Source organism: Periplaneta americana, chromosome 10, assembly GCF_040183065.1.
Source record: "Periplaneta americana isolate PAMFEO1 chromosome 10, P.americana_PAMFEO1_priV1, whole genome shotgun sequence".
NCBI lineage: Eukaryota > Metazoa > Arthropoda > Insecta > Blattodea > Blattidae > Periplaneta > Periplaneta americana.
This window is the reverse complement of record NC_091126.1, coordinates 176,500,971-176,522,381: the sequence shown is the minus strand read 5'-3', so window position 1 is coordinate 176,522,381 and position 21,411 is coordinate 176,500,971. Positions and strand designations below refer to the sequence as shown.

At 35.7% G+C, this 21,411-nt stretch overlaps 1 protein-coding gene across 2 annotated transcripts; it reads left to right on the top strand.

Annotated features, from left to right (window-relative positions):
* Positions 1-1,101: 1,101 nt before the first annotated feature.
* LOC138708188 (O-glucosyltransferase rumi homolog) lies at positions 1,102-20,626 on the top strand. Of its 2 annotated transcripts, none has more exons than XM_069838468.1 (6): positions 1,102-1,310; positions 3,106-3,262; positions 11,467-11,668; positions 15,007-15,285; positions 19,943-20,175; positions 20,276-20,626. In XM_069838468.1, exons 1-6 carry the CDS (start codon positions 1,184-1,186, stop codon positions 20,472-20,474), a joined length of 1,197 nt encoding a protein of 398 aa, XP_069694569.1. In that variant the 5' UTR covers positions 1,102-1,183; the 3' UTR covers positions 20,475-20,626. The 2 variants fall into 2 exon arrangements, with proteins under 2 accessions (XP_069694569.1, XP_069694570.1); XM_069838469.1 differs by lacking the exon at positions 1,102-1,310 and adding an exon at positions 1,392-1,595.
* The last annotated feature ends 785 nt before the right edge of the window (positions 20,627-21,411 follow it).

Sequence of the window (21,411 nt, the reverse complement as noted above, 5' to 3'; positions counted from 1 at the left end):
ACGCCCGGCAGACCAAGGTCTGGGAGAGAAAATCGCATAATTGTACTTCTCATGCATTGTGACAGGAATTTCCTATCATTTAATAAAAATCATAACGTATCAACGTAAATATTTTTAGAGGAAAAAGTTAGGCCTACTTACAAACTTACAAATGCTTAAATTATGATTTCAAGGAAATGCAAGATAATACAGTACCTTAATTCGCTGGAATATCTGATGATGTTGATAATAATAATAATAATAATAATAATAATAATAATAATAATAATAAATAGGTGAAAGATGTAGACTACAGTGCTCATGTAAAATGTATTACTTACAAATGGCTTTTAAGGAACCCGAAGGTTCATTGCCGCCCTCACATAAGCGGCCTCCCTAAAGGTCTTTTTCCCTCCGGTCTCCCAACTAACACTCTATATGCATTTCTGGATTCGCCCATACGTGCTACATGCCCTGCCCATCTCAAACGTCTGGATTTAATGTTCCTAATTATGTCAGGTGAAGAATACAATGCGTGCAGTTCTGAGTTGTGTAACTTTCTCCATTCTCCTGTAACTTCATCCCTCTTAGCCCCAAATATTTTCCTAAGCACCTTATTCTCAAACACCCTTAACCTATGTTCCTCTCTCAGAGTGAGAGTCCAAGTTTCACAACCATACAGAAGCATGTAAAATGTATTAAGTGTCTTTTATTATTTCCGAAAATATATGGTCTATCAACTGAACAACAGGAAGGTAGTACATAGTACTTTATTTTATAATATGTAATTTATTTTAATATCAAGAATGACAACCATTTATTTTAATATATTTGTGACACAGAAGTTGGGAAATGACATCTGTTATCCATAACGATGAGTCATTTAAATGCCCCAAATGACAATGTAAGCATGAATAAGAGAGAGAGAGAGATTTGATTTTTTTTTTTTTTTTTTTGAGATACGAATCTCTAGAACCTAACAGCGCCCCTGGCGGTGGAATTGGAGTTACGCAGGAACCAATGCGCTATCTTCCGTGTCTTTGTATCGTACCTACGTTGCAACGGTTTAATCGATGATTTTCAATTACGGGATATGATTACGGGAGGTTTTGTCATGTGGCAACATTGTGCCTGAGCGACTTGCGCTTTGAGCTAAAGGAAAGTATTCAGGGTCTAGTAATGGTGGAAATTTGAATGCCTTGACATGAAGTATTTGTGTATTTTCGTTTTTGTAATTTCAGTGATAGCACATATGGATGACAGTTGTACCAAAATAGATGGCAAAACATGCAGTCGTGAACAGGAGACAAATGCATCGAAATACATGAAAGGTAAATGTGTGAAACACTTGTGTTTGAAGGTTATGTTTGCAAGTTACATTACATTACATCCTGTAATGAAGATTATTAAAAAATTGATTCCTAGTGTCTTTGTATGCAGTAATTTGTTTTATACTACGGAAATTACGTCTTGCTGCTTAGGGATAAATGTTGTTTAAAGAATATATTAATTATTTTGTGAATTTATTATTTGACTGTGTGTTTTGAAGCAGGTTCATTTTCATTTAATTCATTGTATTACATAGATCTTAATAAGCATTGTAGCTTATGGAACAGGTAAAAAATTGTATAAACATGGGTAAACTTTAGAATACGCTTAAATGTTATAAAAATATGCGTATGCCAAGTAGATTATTTTATATCATACTTACAGAGAATTCGTCATGTGAGCAGAGGGTGGGAGTATGCAGAAATTTTGTTAATTATGTTTTGAACCTTTTTTTATGGCCTTCAATGGCTTTAAGGAAGTTTTTAAGTGCATTGAAGACTGCAATACAGGAACAGTGAACTTATCTTGGTAATTTCGTAGAAACAGCGTAATAAATTCCGCCTTATTGTTTTCAACTGTGTTTTGTGTGGGACGAAACGTCGTAATTGATGTCGTAGTAGTATATAGTAGAAATATAAATAAATTGGAAGAAAAGAAGTTGGAAAGTTAATCAGCATAAATAAATATTACATTTTTTTCATATAATAGCATGAGGATAAGCGAAACTAGCGCACGGGAAGTTCAGGTGAGTTTCAGTGGAAATCGAAATTATAAGGGATTTTGATGAAACTAGCGTTGAGGTAGTTTCGGTGATTTCGAAAGTGGAAATGGTTAAATTTATAAGAAATTTTTAAAAATATTATTAATAACTATGGCATAGGCCTATATAGGAATATAAGGAAAACGCCAGTATAGGTTATCTCATTGGCGACAGTTATCTAAAAATACTAAAAAGTACAGATTTGTCTGTGTTTGTCGAATTCGCATATCATGTTTACGAAAAGGCATTTTTCAGTGCCATTTTATTTTGGGTGCAAAAGGATGGAATTTTGGAGAAGAGGGGAAGCAAGGTTACCGTGTTCTGAAGTTTATGCGAAATATGTAAAATATACAAATTTTAATAATTGTGTAGGAGAGGCCCACCTTTTACATAATATGCCATTCTTCCTCTAACTTAATGTTGCTGGAAATACTACTTGTCTTTGTGTATTTAATTGGTTTTACCTTAATGTTTTTTTTTTTTTTTTTTCCATTTTGATTAAGTGCCAGTGGAAAAACTAGAAAATAAATTATTGTCGCAAAAATGCTCAAATGAAAAATTATGTGTGTGCAAATTGCGAAAAGCTTATGTAGCATTCTAAATAAATTGTACAGAAAGATTAGACTTCCAGAAAAAGAAAGGGAATTTGTTACTTGAAGTTTTATTACTTTCAACCCATCTTACAATACTCCAGGTATATGTAAGTAAATAATTAGACCTATGTTAAAAATCAATTACTGCTGAATTTACATCACATTAAAATACGTCAATTTTTATGAGTGCTTCAAACATTGAAAGCACCTGGGAAATCAAATTCCTTGTGAGTAGGCCCCACAAAATTTATTATTGGCCTAGCACTAACTCTTTTTACTAAAAGGCGGTTTCCAATTTTAGTTTTAACAATGAAGTAACTAAATCCTCATTCACAATCTACAATATGCAATGGAATTGTTGCAGCATCTTGTATAACTAAATGAATTACAGAAAATTGTTCACCTGCTTGCGAGGTATTACTGACTATGTTATATTTCTTTCAGAGACAAACGAATATGTAAAGTTAATTCAAGATGTGGTTGCCTCGTATGTACCTTGTTCTCAACAAAACTGCAGCTGCCATTCTTCAGTTGTTGAACAGGATTTATCACCCTTCAAATCTGGAATTACCAAGGATATGATTAAATCAGTTAAAGACAAGTAAGTAGGCTATATAACAATGGCTAAGGAGTGATATCTTATATCTGTAAATTTGCAGATGAATAAAAAAAATGTTTTAAGAATTAATTTGTCTACTTTTTATACAGGGTGCATCAAAAGGTGTAAGGTGAGTCGTTAGGGAGGTGATAGAGGACCTGATATGCTGCAAAAAGAGAAGTACAATTTTTCTGAATTCATCCCTGTTTTCGAGACGATCAGTAATAAAAGTTCCTTTTGTTGTCATAGTCTGTGAACGCATTTGTCGCTTTATTTCGCGAAGTATGCTCTTTTGTAATGAATGTACTGTATTTTTAGAGTCTACATTCGGTTTCTCAAATTTTGACTAGGTATGATCCAGTTCCTTTGTTGGCACGGTCTCTAGACTTGGCATCACTGGAGTTCTATCGATAGGGGTTCCATGAAGGAACATGTCTACAGTTCTGAGATACCAAATAAAGATGATGTAGGCCTAGTTGCGAAGATTCACACATCTGCAGTGGAGATATGACAGCAGGGAATACGAGATTAGTCTTGTGTGTACGTGAGAGTGGGAGACTGTCCACACCTGTGGAGTAATGGTTAGCGCGTCTGGCCGCGAAACCAGGTGGCTCGGGTTCGAATCTCAGTTGGGGCAAGTTACCTGGTTGAAGTTTTGGGATTCTTTTATTATAGGATATCGCTTAATTTTCGTCAAGTTTGGCAAACGATGACGTCACAACATGGCCGACGTAAACTAACACGACGAGTAAATAAAACTATCTACAAAGAATAATCACACAAATTGACGATATCCCATTCTGGAACAGAGCCCATCCGCTCTTATCCAAAATAGGATATCAGCAAAACAATTTCACAACATCCCATTCTGGAATACAACTCATCCGCTCTTATTCAAAACAGGATATCATCAACACGATCCCATTATCTAAAAAGCAATAATCACACAAATTGACGATATCCCATTCTGGAACAGAGCCCATCCGCTCTTATCCAAAATAGGATATCAGCAAAACAATTTCACAACATCCCATTCTGGAATACAACCCATCCGCTCTTATTCAAAACAGGATATCATCAACACGATCCCATTATCTAAAAAGCAATAATCACACAAATTGACGATATCCCATTCTGGAACAGAGCCCATCCGCTCTTATCCAAAATAGGATATCAGCAAAACAATTTCACAACATCCCATTCTGGAATACAACCCATCCGCTCTTATTCAAAACAGGATATCATCAACACGATCCCATTATCTAAAAAGCAATAATCACACAAATTGACGATATCCCATTCTGGAACAGAGCCCATCCGCTCTTATCCAAAATAGGATATCAGCAAAACAATTTCACAACATCCCATTCTGGAATACAACCCATCCGTTCTTATTCAAAATAGGATATCATCAACACGATCCCATACGTGAAATTTCGGCAATTCGACACTATACACGGCAGAGAAAACGCACTTATATAATTGAATTCACATACATCGACCTCATGTCACTGAGATATCACCTCAACTAACCCTCTAAACTTCTCACTTACGTCGACCTCATGTCACTGAGATATCACCTCAACTAACCCTCTAACCTTCTCACGTACGTTGACCTCATGTCACTGAGATATCACCTCAACTAACCCACTAACCTTCTCACATACGTCGACCTCATGTCACTGAGATATCACCTCAACTAACCCTCTAACCTTCTCACGTACGTCGACCTCATGTCACTGAGATATCACCTCAACTAACCCACTAACCTTCTCACGTACGTCGACCTCATGTCACTGAGATATCACCTCAACTAACCCTCTAACCTTCTCACATACGTCGACCTCATGTCACTGAGATATCACCTGAACTAACCCTCTAACCTTCTCACGTACGTCGACCTCATGTCATTGAGATATCACCTGAACTAACCCTCTAACCTTCTCACGTAAGTCGACCTCATGTCACTGAGATATCACCTCAACTAACCCTCTAACCTTCTCACATACGTCGACCTCATGTCACTGAGATATCACCTGAACTAACCCTCTAACCTTCTCACGTACGTCGACCTCATGTCACTGAGATATCACCTGAACTAAGCCTCTAACCTTCTCACGTACGTCGACCTCATGTCACTGAGATATCACCTCAACTAACCCTCTAACCTTCTCACATACGTTGACATCATGTCACTGAGATATCACCAAAACTAACCCTCTAACCTTCTCACGTAAGTCGACCTCATGTCACTGAGATATCACCTCAACTAACCCTCTAACCTTCTCACATACGTCGACCTCATGTCACTGAGATATCACCTGAACTAACCCACTAACCTTCTCACGTACGTCGACCTCATGTCATTGAGATATCACCTCAACTAACCCTCTAACCTTCTCATGTAAGTCGACCTCATGTCACTGAGATATCACCTCAACTAACCCACTAACCTTCTCACGTACGTTGACCTCATGTCACTGAGATATCACCTGAACTAACCCTCTAACCTTCTCACGTAAGTCGACCTCATGTCACTGAGATATCACCTCAACTAACCCACTAACCTTCTCACGTACGTCGACCTCATGTCACTGAGATATCATCTGAACTAACCCTCTAACCTTCTCACGTACGTCGACCTCATGTCACTGAGATATCACCTCAACTAACCCTCTAACCTTCTCACATACGTCGACATCATGTGACTGAGATATCACCTCAACTAACCCTCTAACCTTCTCACGTACGTCGACATCATGTCACTGAGATATCACCTCAACTAACCCTCTAACTTTCTCACGTACGTCGACCTTGTTCAGCCCTCCGTTTCACTCCTCTTGTGTCAAATCACCAGTAGCACAACTGCTCACGAATTGAACAAATAATAGAATGATTTACACACCATTCAAACACATGCTTTACCGGTACGCCATTCAAACCTCATCAGTACCAACCACCAATAAAATTTACACTTATACCAACCTAACCACCGGAATCCACAACAACCTCTATATTTACCCTCAAAAACACAAAATGTAACCCTACTAACCGATGACATCAATCTTATGACATCACCCCATTCCCCAATCTAGCCAAAATATATTCTCATAAACATACTACCGATATCCTATAGTCATATAGACCTGAAGTTTTTTCCGGGGTTTTCCCTCAACCCAGTTTAGCAAATGCTGGGTAACTTTCAGTGCTGGACCCCGGACTCATTTCACCGGTATTATCACCTTCATCGCATTCAGATGCTAAATAACCTGAGATGTTGATACATCATCATAAAATAACCTACTGAAAAAAGAGTGGGAGACATTTTCAGCATCTGCTCCAATAAACGTTAATGATATACCAGAGTAGTTTATGCTTATTCAAGTATTTACCATGATTATTTAATATATATATATATATATATATATATATATATATATATATATATATATTATTTAATGTACCGAAGTACATATGATATTTCCATGCAGATATTCTGCGTCATCATATGATTATTTAAGGAAAATAAATACCAAATGTGTCCATAGACTATGACATTGTTAGCAAAGTTCACTATCGTGTAACTCGAAAATGGTGACGAATTCGAAAAAATTGTATTAACATATTTTGCAGTAGGCTAAATCCGGTCCTCAATCACTTCCTTAGCGATTGATACACTCTGTCTGTGTTTCTCATCTGCAAGATCTTCTACTCGAGAACAAAATGTTAGTTAACTGTCCAATTTTGTGAACATAATAATAATAATAATAATGTAGTTAATCTAAATAAAAATGTAGTTGAACTAAATGACCATTTTTGTAGATACGAGGTGTCACTACTTAGCCATCGATAAAATAATCCATGCTGTTAAAGTCTTACTGTTGTTCATTTTTTTTTTTTCGTAGAAGTCATATTAATGTTTGCATCCCAGGAATGTAGATCAATTGGTGCTGGAGCAGTGGAAATTGGGGGAGAATGACCTAATTGCATTAGTCAACAAATTTTAACATTTTTATGTGTCAGATATAAAAATGTAAGTAAGGGGAAATCTGGCCTCTGAATTCGATAAAGGTTCAGATTTATCCTACCGTGAGATATGAATACATTTTTTTCATGATTACTTTCCTAAACCTATAATGTTATATAAAAATGACAATTTCTATGTAATATTCTAGCTAGTATGGAAAATGTCCAGAAAAAGAGATTGGTTTAAACATTTCAAGATATGCAGACATTGTAATTGATATAAGAATAAATCCTCTAAGAAGATTTGCATTGAGTTAAAAGTGCTGTACGGTGAGTTTCTGTTGTACGATTAATATAATATTTACTCGCATGTAAGATTCCTGTTTTCCTGATTTTAAATGCCGAAACTATGTGCGCATTTCTAAAAAATTACGACATTAGCAGTAGAGAATCAAAACATAAAATAATCGATAAGGATATAACTTCCTTGAAAATATATGGCAAGACATTTAATTTATTATCGTATTAAAAATAAGCAATATGAAGGAGCTGGGGATCCGAACGTGGAGGAGGCGTGCCCGAGACAGGAATGATTGGGCTTCACTTGTTAGGCAGGCTCTAGTCCTACAAGGGCTGTAATGCCACAGATGATGATGATGATGAAAAATAAGCAATTAATACACAGCAGTGAATGAAGTGTTTACCTGTATTAAGTCTTCGCCAATTCTTATAGGTATGTATTTTTGTGACCCCATTATCCATGTGCATTGTTACTATAAATCTGTCAGTTTTTGAAGTAATTAAATAGTTAATTTAAATGACGGATTTACTTCCTTGGAAACAATCTGGTTTGCATATGATTATCTTGGAGCAAGCCTACTTTGCGTCAACTAAAACAGACATCAGCAATGTGACATATCTTATTATGTTGTTCACATAGTTCACCTGCATATGGACAAGAATTGGGTCGACAATTTTTATTACCACACTGAAAATATGCCTCTTAGATTTCTGAATGCAATTTTTTTGTCCCTCCTGGTAATATTATAATAATAATAATAATAATAATAATAATAAATATTATTTTCCCTCTTGGACTAATGTTTGCATTGAATTTTGCAAGAAGGAGAGTGTTCCATTATTCTACATATTCATTCATAGTCTTCTGCCCAAGGGCAGATCTTGCACTGCAAACCCAGCTCTCTCCAATTTTTCCTGTTTTCCGCCCTCTTTGATCCATATATCTTAATGTCGTCTATCATCTGATATCTTCTTCTACCCTGAACTCTTCTTCCATTCACCATTCTTTCCAGTGCATCTTCGAGTAGGCAGTTTCTTCTCAACCCAGCCAATTCCTTTTTCTCTTTCTGATCAGTTTGAGCATCATTCTTTCTTCTCTCACTCTTTCCAACACAGTTTCGTTTTTTATTCTGTCTGTCCATAAGGTACAACAAAAACATTTCACACTCTCCATTCTTCCCCATATTCACATTTCAAATGGTAATAGTTGTTTCTCTTTACTTCGTCGTAATGTCCATATTTCTGCCCCATACAATGCCACACTCCACACAAAGCACTCCACTAATCTATTCCTTAGTTCTTTTTCTATTAAAAGCTTATTTTGCCATTGCTGTCCTCCTTTTGACTTCCTGGCAGCAGCTCATGTTACTGCTCATAGTACACTCCAAGTATTGGGCAACTGTGAGGCTATTTGTAGCAAGAGGATAGGGTGTAGTTTGATCATTCTTATTGAGGATTCCAACTACCTTATTTGCAATAAATCATCCCTCGCACTCTTGTGATTCGTTGATTGAGAACCACACAAAATTATATTGAACCCAGGCTCTAATTTTGCCAATAGTAATATCGTAACTGAATTTCACATAATTTTTACACACAATATGCATCCACCACTTTGCACTTCGTATAATTTTCATTGAAATTTTGCAGAGTGGAATTGATGTTTCCACAATGAAATCTGCCACTAGAAATGCTTCACACACATTGAAGGAGAACACTGAAATCTGTTACCAGAAAATTCACCAAGCAATATTTGAACAGATGCACTTTTCGCGGGTTTAGTGGTACCATTCTCTTAGTGTTTACTAGTATTCAAATGCTGAAGCACTAGGAAGACTTTGTTATTATGAACTGTTTTTTCACACTCTTGACAATAAATAATTTTTCAATCTATATTTATCATATGTCCTTTAAACTCCCACTGATACAGCTGTAATTTTGATTTTTCACATCTTACCTTTACTTTTGGCATGACCACAACAAAGCATACTAACAACCATACTATAGACACCCAGAAATTCTACTGCATTTAAGGTTACACTATCAGAATAAAATAAAAATAAATCATGCCGAATGATATATTTTAAAAAATTACAAATTCTTGCGCACAAAAGACTAAATCATTATATATATATATATATATATATATATATATATGTATATACAGGGTGTCCGGGACAAAATTTACCAATAAGAAAGTTTAATAACTCACCAAATAATTTATGGATGAAAATGCTTCTTGCGGGAATTGACAAAGGGACTTCCAAAGTTTCGAATGACCACTAATAAACTTCTATGTGTGCACCTCTTGTAGCACGACAGATGTCCAGGCGATATTCAAGTTCTTGCCATGTGTTTCGTAACATCTCTGGAGAGACAGTTGCACAAGCAGCGACAATTCTCCGACGCAGATCCTCCAAATCTGCCACTACAGTCTTGTACACAATGTCGTTTATGTATCCCCAAAAAAAGAAGTCCGGTGGGGTTAGGTCTGGGGATCTGGGAGGCCATGCTGTAGGTCCACCTCGACCAATCCATCGCTGAGGAAAGCATTCATTCAAGTGATCTGTAACATGTAATGCATAATGAGGCGGAGCTCCGTCTTGTTGGAAAACATACCCCTGTGGAATTTGAAGAATGGCGTAAATTTGCAGCATATCAAGATACACATTTCCATTGATAGTGTTTTCCACAAAAAAGAACGGTCCAATCACAGTTTCATGTGTAAGTCCGCACCAAACATTAATCTTAGGGCTGTCTCTTTCCAATTCCCTCACTACATGCGGATTTTCTGATCCCCAGATGCGACAATTATGCCTGTTGACGATCCTACAGACGTGGAAGGTGGACTCATCACTAAGCACGACCTTCTGCAGATATCCATTTTCAATATCAATTTTCAACAGCATGTCACTAGCGAAATCATATCGTGCAGGCAAGTCGTTTGGTTTCAACTTTTGAACCAATTGAATCTTGTATGCATGCAGACGTAACCTCTTGTGCAGAACATTGTGGATAGTTGACTTTGGAATTGCAAGTTCCCTGCTGGCACGGCGAACAGACTTACACGGGCTCCGTTGGAATTCTGTCGACTTGCGCTTCTGTCACTTTCTTCCCGCATGGTGTTTTCTCTCAAGAAGCTTTCTATGCCAAGTTTTATTGTCTGCCTATCTGGTGGTTGCTTCTCAGGCCACTGTTGCCTAAATCTTCTCTCCACTATCTTCGGATACTTGAATTCGGCAAGCCAATAGCAGCATTGAACTTTTTGTTGCACTGTGAACGCCATTTTAATTACAGCTATGTCAACAACAATGACCAAATGTTGCCAACATCACACACAAAACTTAAAATGCCCCTCTTTCATTCGCCGCAAATTTCATTTTCCTATCTCCATTATTACGCGAGTTATTAAACTTTCTTATTGGTAAATTTTGTCCCGGACACAGTATATATGCCTATAGGCCTACTATCTTAGAAGTATACCATGCATATGGGATTCCCTATCTGCCCATGCAACTAGTACTGTAAACCTATATTATTTATTTCACATCGTGTAAACTTGTGATTCTAAGAATGTATAAGCAATGCACAGAACTCATTATCATTATTATGATGAAACAGTATGTGTGGGCTATTCATGGGTTATTTTTGGCATGAGTTAGGTTTCTGCTATAATTTTGTGAAATTGTTTCATAAATGTATAGAATGTGCAACATAAATAGTAGTCTTCGATAATATGCTTATTTATAAAAGCAGGCAAATATACATTTATATGCACCGTAAAACCATGGTTAAAATTGCAAAAATGCAGTAATTTACATATATATCTAAGTGAGCATACACATTTGCATTAAAATCCGGTCTCTAGTTACGAGTTATGGAAGAACACTGGGAATGACTTTGTCTTCAAAATTTAAAACTGGCTGTTTGTTTGTTGACAGGGGCACGAGGTACCAAATCATCAATCATCATCTATATCGGGATGCAGACTGCATGTTTCCCGCACGCTGTGCCGGTGTTGAGCATTTTATTATCGCTCTTCTTCCAAAACTCCCAGATATGGAGTTCATCCTGAACACAAGAGACTGGCCACAAATCAGCAAGCATTTTGGACCACCAAAACCGGTATTTTCATTCAGTAAGGTAATTATATTTTCGTTCAGCAAGGCAATTGTATATTTTCTGTAATAGGAACAAAATGTGAACTTACAAGTTATAAAGGATACTGCTTTCAGACTAATTCAAATGTACAGTGTTGGTGTAACTTTGGCTCTTGCAGCAGAGGAGCAGCCCCAGAATATAAATCCAATAGAGAAAAGTAATAGTTAATGGTATTATTTTGGACAGCATAAATTGAAAATTACAGGTACTGGACAAGCAAAACTATCATCCATACATTCTCTGCTGCTAATTTCATCCTTAGGTGACATTGCTTTATGGGCTATTGATAAAGACCCAGATAAAATATTAAAGATTATACAAATACAGTGAAATCTCTCGTAACTGACACCCATTTAACCGGCAATACCAAAACAACTGTACTTTTAGCTGGCAAAAAAAAAAACACTTAAAATCTGCTGCATTGCCACAGCCTGGCTGGTAGTACTGCCACATTAGAAAGTTCGCACAAACTTTCATGTTCATTCAGTATTCAGACCTGAATTAGTGTATTATTTATATTGTGTGATGTGTTTTTGTAAAGAAAATTCACACCGTTTTGTTTGTTTAGTTATGATCAAGTGATTAAGAAATGAGCTTGACATGGCTGTAGTTTGAACAGTAGGTATCATAAAACACGAACAGGTAATTTTTAAAATATTTATTCAATTATTCTGCAAAATCTCGTATTTGGAACAAGCCTGGTCCTTTGGTGCCAGTTAAGAGGGATCCTACTGTAGCTGTAAATAACATTAGTGGTATTATCCAGGCATAAACTATTAATTTCACACTCTAAAACTGAATACAGTAAAACTTCGAGTTTGTACTCTGCAATTTTACGTTTTTCCGTATTTCGCATTACAAATGTTAAATCCAAACTTAATGTCCATAGTAACAATACAAATATTTTCTCCATTTTACATTTTTCTCGAAATTACGTTGAGGTTTTTGTGTCCTGTGGCACATTAAACCTTGACTTTATGTGGGATCTAGCAACAATGTAATATGTTGCATCCCAGAAACTGTCACACACAGTTTGTGTACACTCAAAGTTGAGTTTCTGGTGCCTTGTCAGCCCACTTGATTTGTGTGAATATAAAGGGAAAAATTGAGACAGTGTAGGGTGTAGTTCCTAGGTAGCTCAGTCAGCAGAGCATTCGTGCACTAAGCAAAGGGTCCTGGGATCAATACCCGGTCCCGGAATAATTTTTCCCTTGAAATTATTCAGGTCTGCTTCACAGGGAGCTTTACCTGAAAGTCAGATTTACGTAATATATACATCACTGTAGGTATGTTAACAAAAATCACAATTCAAGTCAGACAGAGTGTGTGCACTCAAAGTTGGGTTTCTGGCACCTTGTCAGCCCACTTGAGTTGTGTGGATATAAAGGGAACAATTGGAATGGTGTTGGGCGTAGTTCCTGGGAGCATTCGTGTACTAAGTGAAGGATCCCGGGAGCGATACCCGGCCCCGGAACAATTTTTCCCTTGAAATTATTCAAGTATACTTCACAGAGCGCTTTACCTGAAAGTCAGATTTGCATTATATATATATATTATGTCACTGTAAGTATGTTAACAGAAAACCACAATTCAAGTCACACAGAGTTTGTGTGCACTTAAAGTTGGGTTTTTGGCACCTTGTCAGCCCACTTGAGTTGTGTGGATACAAAAGGAAAAATTGGGACGGTGTCGGTTGTAGTTCCTGGGTAGCTCAATTGGTAGAGGATTCGTGTGCTAAGCAAAGGGTCCCAGGATGGATACTATAGATGCTGCTGACGGTTTGATCGGATGTCTAATTTCAGGTTTTGAGGACTGCAGTTTTACTGTGGAAATCTTATGTGATTTATCAAAAGCACTCGATTGTGTACCATCTAATATCGTAATTAGCAAACTCCATTATTATGGAATCAGAAATAGAGAATTAGATCTATTTGAAAGCTATTTAGCCAATCATTCCCAAAGGGTATTCTATAATGGTAATTAGTAGTAACAGTGGTGTCCACCAAGATCCATTTTGGGACCCCTCTTATTTTTGATAATGGTAAATGATTTGTATTTTTATATAAGTAGGCCTACTAATAGTACACTCTTTATTGTTGACACTACTTTACATTCATCTAATAGAAATTTGCAGTAATTGCGTTCTACCTTAACACTTGCTCCTGATTTGTCTACGAAATGGTTTAATGTTAATGGATTTTGCCTAAATATGAATAAATCACAGGAAATAGTGATTGAGGTACTGGCTAATATGTACATCTATTATCAGGCAGTACATCTCACTTGACGATATGTGTCAGAGGAAGAACAATTGTTTGTATGCATCTGAAGTCAGAGTAGTGTAATATGTAGCTAGTCGGCGATGTATGCAATGGAGAGGGAAAGGAACTGGTCACCCTACCCCATTATCTCCTGGTCTAGTTGCCTGGTCTGCTTATTATACAATCTTGAGTCGAAGTTTTAACCCTACCTTACACCTGCATCAGTCTTGCATTTTGGCTCAATTAGAGGGCATGAAATCCTAAATCTTCTTGTATTATATCCATTATTGTCCTATATAAAATGATTACGAAGGTTATAGAAATAATTTAGCAAGGTATATGTATAAATTTGTTTGATGTCCAGTACATCAAATTATTTATATGCGAGATGTGTTGGGTAATCAAGCTTTCTTTTCAAACATATTTTAATTATTCCTTCTTTTTTTAATAGTAGTAATGGGAGAAGTGAAGATTGTGTTATTCCACTCCATCCTATTATTCCATATTGTATAACTGATTGAACTAAGACTAGAAATATTGTTCCCAGTGAATTAAGTGGCATGAATTGTCGTAATTATACAAATTTATATATAGTTTTACGGAGACTGGAGTATAAATAACATGACTGCATGACTGCTCCAGTGTACTGTAGATTTTGATCAATAATGCTTGTCGGGTTTGGATTACTGATTCCCATCCAAAAGTGGAAGTATTGTTATACAGACGGATGACTAAGTTTATTATTATTTTTAACTCAAATGATTACTTTGGCATGACTGTGTTAAAATGACGGGAGTGATTTGAATTTGTGAAGAGAATAATATCTCTTACAGACGGATGACAAAGTTTATTATTATTTTTAACTCAAACGATTACTTTGGCATGACTGTGTTAAAATGAGGGAGTGATTTGAATTTGTGAAGAGAATAATATCTCTTACAGAATTCGTTTCACTAAAGATTAAATAAAATAGTTTTTTATAGTTACTGCATTAAATTTTTAATTGAAGTATGTGCTGTTAACATGGTGTCATACATTTGTTTCAATGTGACATTGCAGACTGCTGATTACTATGACATCATGTATCCGACATGGGGATTCTGGGAAGGAGGACCTGCTATAAAATTATATCCACAAGGCCTTGGTCGATGGGATCAGCATCGATTCTCTCTAAAGAAGGCAGCTGAGAAATATCCTTGGAAATATAAGAAACGCATTGCATTCTTCCGTGGGTCTCGGACAAGCAGTGAGAGAGATTCTTTGGTGCTCTTAGCGAGAGAACGTCCAGATTTAGTGGATGCAAAGTACACAAAAAACCAGGCATGGAAGTCAGATGCTGTGAGTAACGTCTTCCTTGGAATCAGAAAACAGTTTAGTTTGGAAATATTGTATGTAGGATGATTCAGGAGGAGTAGTAAATATTTTAGGAGGGGTGATGGTAGTATGGACTATTCTGAGTAGAAATGTTCATAGAAACATGTGTCCAGTTCTCGAAGATACAGCTGTTTGAATGTTACGCAAAACAAGCTTTAGAAATAATGATGATGATGATAATAATAATAATAATAATAATAATAATGGTATGAAGAAGCGACAAATGATTATGTACTGTCGACTAGGTACAAAGGAATAGTACATATCACTCTTTTGAGATCGTCTGAGATTTGCACTGTTTATAACAGGTGTAGAGAAACAGCTGTTTGTAGTGAATATTCTGTTATGGGTAAATGTATGTCCCGGCTGATTTAAGGAATTTTTTGAAAATGTAAACTGATTACTTTTGGGTTTAATTAACTAACTCTTACATGTTTTAGTTGGAAACAAAGGATAAAAGGATTAATTTTAAAATTTAAAATTAAAAAATAACGTCCAAATGTCAAAATGTAATTACGGTCCCTATGTCCCCAACTACATTTTACTCTGTTTTACTAAGTTTTTCTCGGAATATTTCGATTTGATTTTATTTCCTCGGCCAAGATTATAAAAATAAATAGTTAAAATACTTATGAAAGACAGGAATTGTTGTTTGTTTAATTCTGAAAGGACACAACTTTAACGTAAAGTTTGTCCCCAAAAATTTCGTAACACCGGTCCCTCGAAATAAAAGAGCTACACAAAAGACAATTTTGTTTCATGTGGTAAATTTTAACGGTTTGTAGTGACGAGAGGTCAACATGGCGTCAGTTAAAATACTTTTCGTCCATTGTCGTAATTTATTTTATTGAAAAATACAAAAATCATCACTGATGACTGAATGTTATGCTTTCTATTGGTAACACCGGTCCAGGTGGCATTAAATATAGTTTGTATATATTAAACTTTCGTGGTATATACAAAACATTACATTCTTTGTCGACTAAAAAATCTAACCTCCATGATATTTTTAACGATTTATTTTGTCAGAACTATTGCAGAAATTATACTAATTTGTAACAACGGTCCCTTTATTGTGGGACCAAGGTTTCATTTAACATGCAATTATTAAATACTGGTGGATAAAGTAACTTCGAATATTATTTCATGTGATTGTTTATAGAAAAGAAAAAAAGTCTGATGATGAAAGTAGGAAATATGAAAGAGAGAAGATACGTAGGCAGAGGGCAAATATGGTTGAAGAGGAGTTGCAGAAAAAAAGGGACTATGGCAAAGAATATAAAAAAAAGAAAGAATATAGCAGATATGACTGACTGTGAAAAAATAAATGTTCGAAGACAAGTGAAATCTGAAGTACAGAAGTTTAGAAGATACCTTAAACAATGGGTTGTAAGGGAAAGATAACAGTCCCTTGGTTTTTTTTAAATCAGAAAATCTCACATAAATTTTTTTTTAAGCTCAACTGATACCAGAATCTTCAATAATAGGAGCAAATGTAACCAATGTGAGAAAAAAGTACACAATTTAATATAATATATTTTTTCCAGTTTTGTTATTCATATTTGCCCATTTCAGAATATTCACCCACATACTCTTTTGAGATCGTCTGAGATTTTCACTATTTATAACAGTGGCTACATGGATGGATATATTCTTCCAGCATGACGGAGCCCCAGTACATTTTAGCCGTCATGTGACATATCATCTGAATGATGGATCGACTGAGGTGGTGTTGTGCATTGGCCACCTAGGACCACAGACCTTACTCCTGTCTATTTTTGTATGTTAGGGTGGACGAATTGGCCACTCACATTATGAATAGTGCTGCCCTCGTGAAAGTACAACAAAACTATCTCAGAAAAGCAACACTTACTGTTGTCAAAAGAGTGGAAAAGTGCTTTGAACTATTGAAATATACTGGCACTGATACCATATAAGTAAGCAACAAATGTATTCATAAAGCCGTTTGTCACTTGTAATGCTTGTTATGCATAGCATTCAAACAGCTGTTTCTCCTCCACACACACATCGAAAATTGGACATATATTTATATAAACTTTTTAAACTCAGAATAGTCCATACTATAAATATATACGTATATACGTACATATACACACAGTGCATTTTTTTCTTGTGGAAAGTGCCAGAACAGCATTCCAGCAGGGTGCATTTATCACCATGGAACTGAAATATGTGTAGATAACTGTTTTTAATATAATTTTTCTTTGAATTCTGCTTAGACATTGAAAGTCTTAGTTGAATGAAAAGGAGGTTAAAGACGACAGAATTCTTGTGCACTGGACAGTAATCATTTCCCTGTCCGCTAGAAAATATTCTACACAGAGTTTCACTAGCTTATTCTCCAGAAGAAAAACACTGTGTGCATGCGTGCAGTGAAGAAATAACTTGAATAATTTCGAGGGAAAAATTGTTCAAATCAACTTTACAGGGAGTTATACCTGAAATCTTAATTTGCATGAAGAAATAACTTAATCAATGGGCCATGTTGAGAAATTAGCAGACTTCGACAATTTGTAAAAGAAGAGAACATCAGACTTAGCAATTATAAAGAAGTAATTCCTCTTATACAATCATAATCAGAGCTTGTACAAAACTTCTGTACAGAGTTTTATAAAAATCTTTTAAATAGAAGTTGTTGATTTAGTCTAGTTAGATTAGCATTTTGATCCACTGTGCAACCGTACTGTGTGAAGGACAAAATCCAAATGGAAATGGGTTCATGAGATAATGTGATTCTGTGTACCAAATTAAATTTCTATTCATCGCGAGTTCAAGATTTGGAAGGCAGGATGTTAATGATAACAGTCAGTTTTAAGATAAAAATAAATGCAGCAGTTTTCCAGGATTTCGGATATATTCCTGTGGACCAAATGTTCTTAAATAGTTTCAGGATTTTATTTAGATGTTCGGAAGCATTTTGAAGCATTGCATTATATATTTGATCACCGCCAGTTGCTGGATGCTTAGTTTCCGAAATAATTGTTCTGTTAGATATTTTGGTCATGAGGATTTGTTATATTTCTGTGCATAGTGTACATTCAAGAGTTCTGGTTTTTCCATGTCTTCTGTGATAATTTTTCCATTTTGTCCCATAAGTATTATATTGAAACTTTTCCAATTTGGTGCTTTCACTTTCCATTTCGCTTCAGGGGTTTCATTGTGTTCTGAGTACCCACTGTGGTGTATAAAGGAAAATGGTCAATCAGAAAATAATTTCTAATTTTCCATTATGTTATTTTGCTAATAATACTGAGGGAGCAAATTGTGAGAACAGGAGTATTAATTAATGCTGAATAGTACATTCATTGTTGGCGATTGTTATTTCTTAATATCAAGTGATTATCTAAGATGTACAATATTCATTTGAATTGTCCAATATGGAAACTCCCGAAATATTATTTTTTTTCGATTTTATTTATTTTTTATTATTATTATTATTTTTTTGCATATTATATATAGTCAATGATGACACCTTTTCCTAATTTAAAAAAAGTCCAGAATCCACATTTTTTTCGATTTTCGTTATTTTTCTTATTACAGCCCATGATGCTACACAGCTATACATGGCACCATGTCAGGAGCAGGGTTCTCTTCACAGGACATGCAAAGGGCCAGGTGTGAATCTGCGAACCTCAGAACAACGAATCAGTACAAAATTACTAACAGATTTTAGAATAATGTTGTTACACTTTAAATTGGTATTTTTTGTTCCATATCGTTGTTAAGACAGGGACTATGTTGATTTCTCTATCAATTGTTTACTCAGCATAGAGTCGATATATTTTACATTATGCAACATTGAGTCAAATAACTGCATGTTTGATAATTTTATATTTCACTGAAATTTAATAGTACATTATGCAACGAGCCTATAGTGGTAGTAATTAAGACGCGGGTATGTTTATTAAACGAGCGCAAGCGAGTTTCATAATTTTCATACGAGTGTCTTAATTACCATTATAGGCAAGTTTCATACGACTTTTTATGCTCGACATATTTCTAACTTGAAATTATTCATAAGTATTCATTTTATTCTTATCTGACTGGGGAGCGGAACTGACCTTGTGCAATATCTCGTAAATTGTGAGATGTGCGCAGACGCGAAAGTATTGATTTTTTCCGAGAAATAAATGTCATTGACCTTGATATAATCTAGAGAGTAAAATGAACATTAATCTTGATATAACCTTGAAATTGATTTAGACATTGAAAAATGAGATGACAAATTGAATTTATTTGAATATTATTTACAATTAACGCTAATTATTATAGTAACAGAACATAACCTTCTGCGACAGTATTGGATTTCCAGCCTCCGTGACGTTTCGCTAGTTGTCTTTCGATTGCATATCCAAGAATAATCTATACTTGCGCTTTCATATTGCTACAATGGTGTTTTCTGATTGGTGGAACACCTGAACTTCAATGAATAGGTGTACTTTAATGAAGTCCATTAAAGGGCTGCTACCAGATGTATAATTACTACATTTCGGCAAAGTCGAGCATAAATTAATTTTCTGTGTTCCTTTAATATGTATCAGTTTTATTTTATGCACAGAAAATGAAGACACATTTTGAACTGCGTAATTTTATTCTTCAGGACACATTGTATGCGGCCCCAGCTGAAGAAGTGTCACTTGAAGATCATTGTCAGTATCGCTATCTGTTTAATTTCCGAGGAGTGGCTGCTAGCTTCCGTTTCAAACACCTTTTCCTTTGTGGTTCCCTGGTTTTCCACGTTGGAGATGAATGGCTTGAGTTCTTCTATCCTGCATTGCGGCCGTGGGTCCATTACATCCCCGTGAAGAGCAATGCATCGAAAGAAGATATTCGGCAAGTTTGATCGTATTGAAGTGGAATTATGGGAGTTACTTTATGCATTAAATATTTAATTGTTTTATACTAATGAAATGCATTTGTTATGTCGTTACAGAAAATTATTGGAGTTTGTATCTGAGAATGATGATATAGCACAAGAGATCGCGCAAAGAGGACATGATGTTATAAGAGATCATCTGCGCATGAAAGATGTTACATGCTATTGGAGGAAACTATTGAAAAAATATGCAAAATTATTACGTTATAAGCCAGAACGTGACAAGAATTTAGTTGAAAGGCGTGTTTCTTCCTGAGCACACTGGTTTAATTCCTTTGTAGTAATAATAAATAATGAATCTATTACTAGGTTATGAAAGTTTTTACACTGTGTGTATTGATTATTACTGTAGAACTATACTCTACTGAAAATAAAGACTAAAATATGTAAGTTAATGACATGCTGAAATCTGTCAATTTATAGACCTATGAACTACGTAAGTTACCAGGATTAATATTGCAACATTTCAAACTCCTCTTCCTCGTCCTGTTGAAAACATAGCAGAAGAGAAGGTGATTGTTTTCAGTTAGAGAAGTGTGTGCATATGTGTGTGTGTGCGTGCGTGCGTGCGTGGTTTCTCAGTAAAGAACCTTCATGGGAGGGTTGGATTCAGGAAGTCGTAAATTTGACTGATACGCTTCTCCAATTAATGAAACCAGAAGCAAAGATACTGCCAGGAAGCCATTGAGAATGTTTGTTGTGAATTGCCCATTTTTGAAACAACATTCCTGCTACCACAGTACAGTTTCAGTTGTGTCTTAGTAGCAGGGTGTTGTGGTCTTCAGCAGTACAGTAGTGAATTTACAATGTTTAATTTTTTTCTGCCGTGGATAAACAATAATAATAGTGGAGTGCCAGAAGATGAAGCACCTCCACAGCCACAACCAAGGCCTTCTTCTGAGAGGTCGCCGACTAAATGTAATAATTGTAATAAATCGCCAATTGGAAAGAGGACGAAAGAACTACTTTTAAATGCCCTACGTGAAATAAACATATTTACTGAGCTGTTACACATGGTAATGATCTTAACATTGTCAATTATTTACGGATTTTTAATGAGTCACATATCTGGAAGAATGATATTGCAGTAGTTTTATTACTCCTATTTATTCATTTAAATGATGAACATATAGAAGGCATGTTCTCACTTTCTATAATCTAATTTTAATCATTCTTTTATCACTCCATTGAAA

Excerpts from the sequence above, each read along its gene's own strand:
- LOC138708188 (XM_069838468.1), top strand. The coding sequence starts at position 1,184 with ATGAAGTATTTGTGTATTTTCGTTTTTGTAATTTCAGTGATAGCACAT. Across the intron at positions 1,311-3,105 it reads TGCATCGAAATACATGAAAG|AGACAAACGAATATGTAAAG; the intron begins GTAAATGTGTGA and ends TATTTCTTTCAG. Across the intron at positions 15,286-19,942 it reads AGGCATGGAAGTCAGATGCT|GACACATTGTATGCGGCCCC; the intron begins GTGAGTAACGTC and ends TTTATTCTTCAG.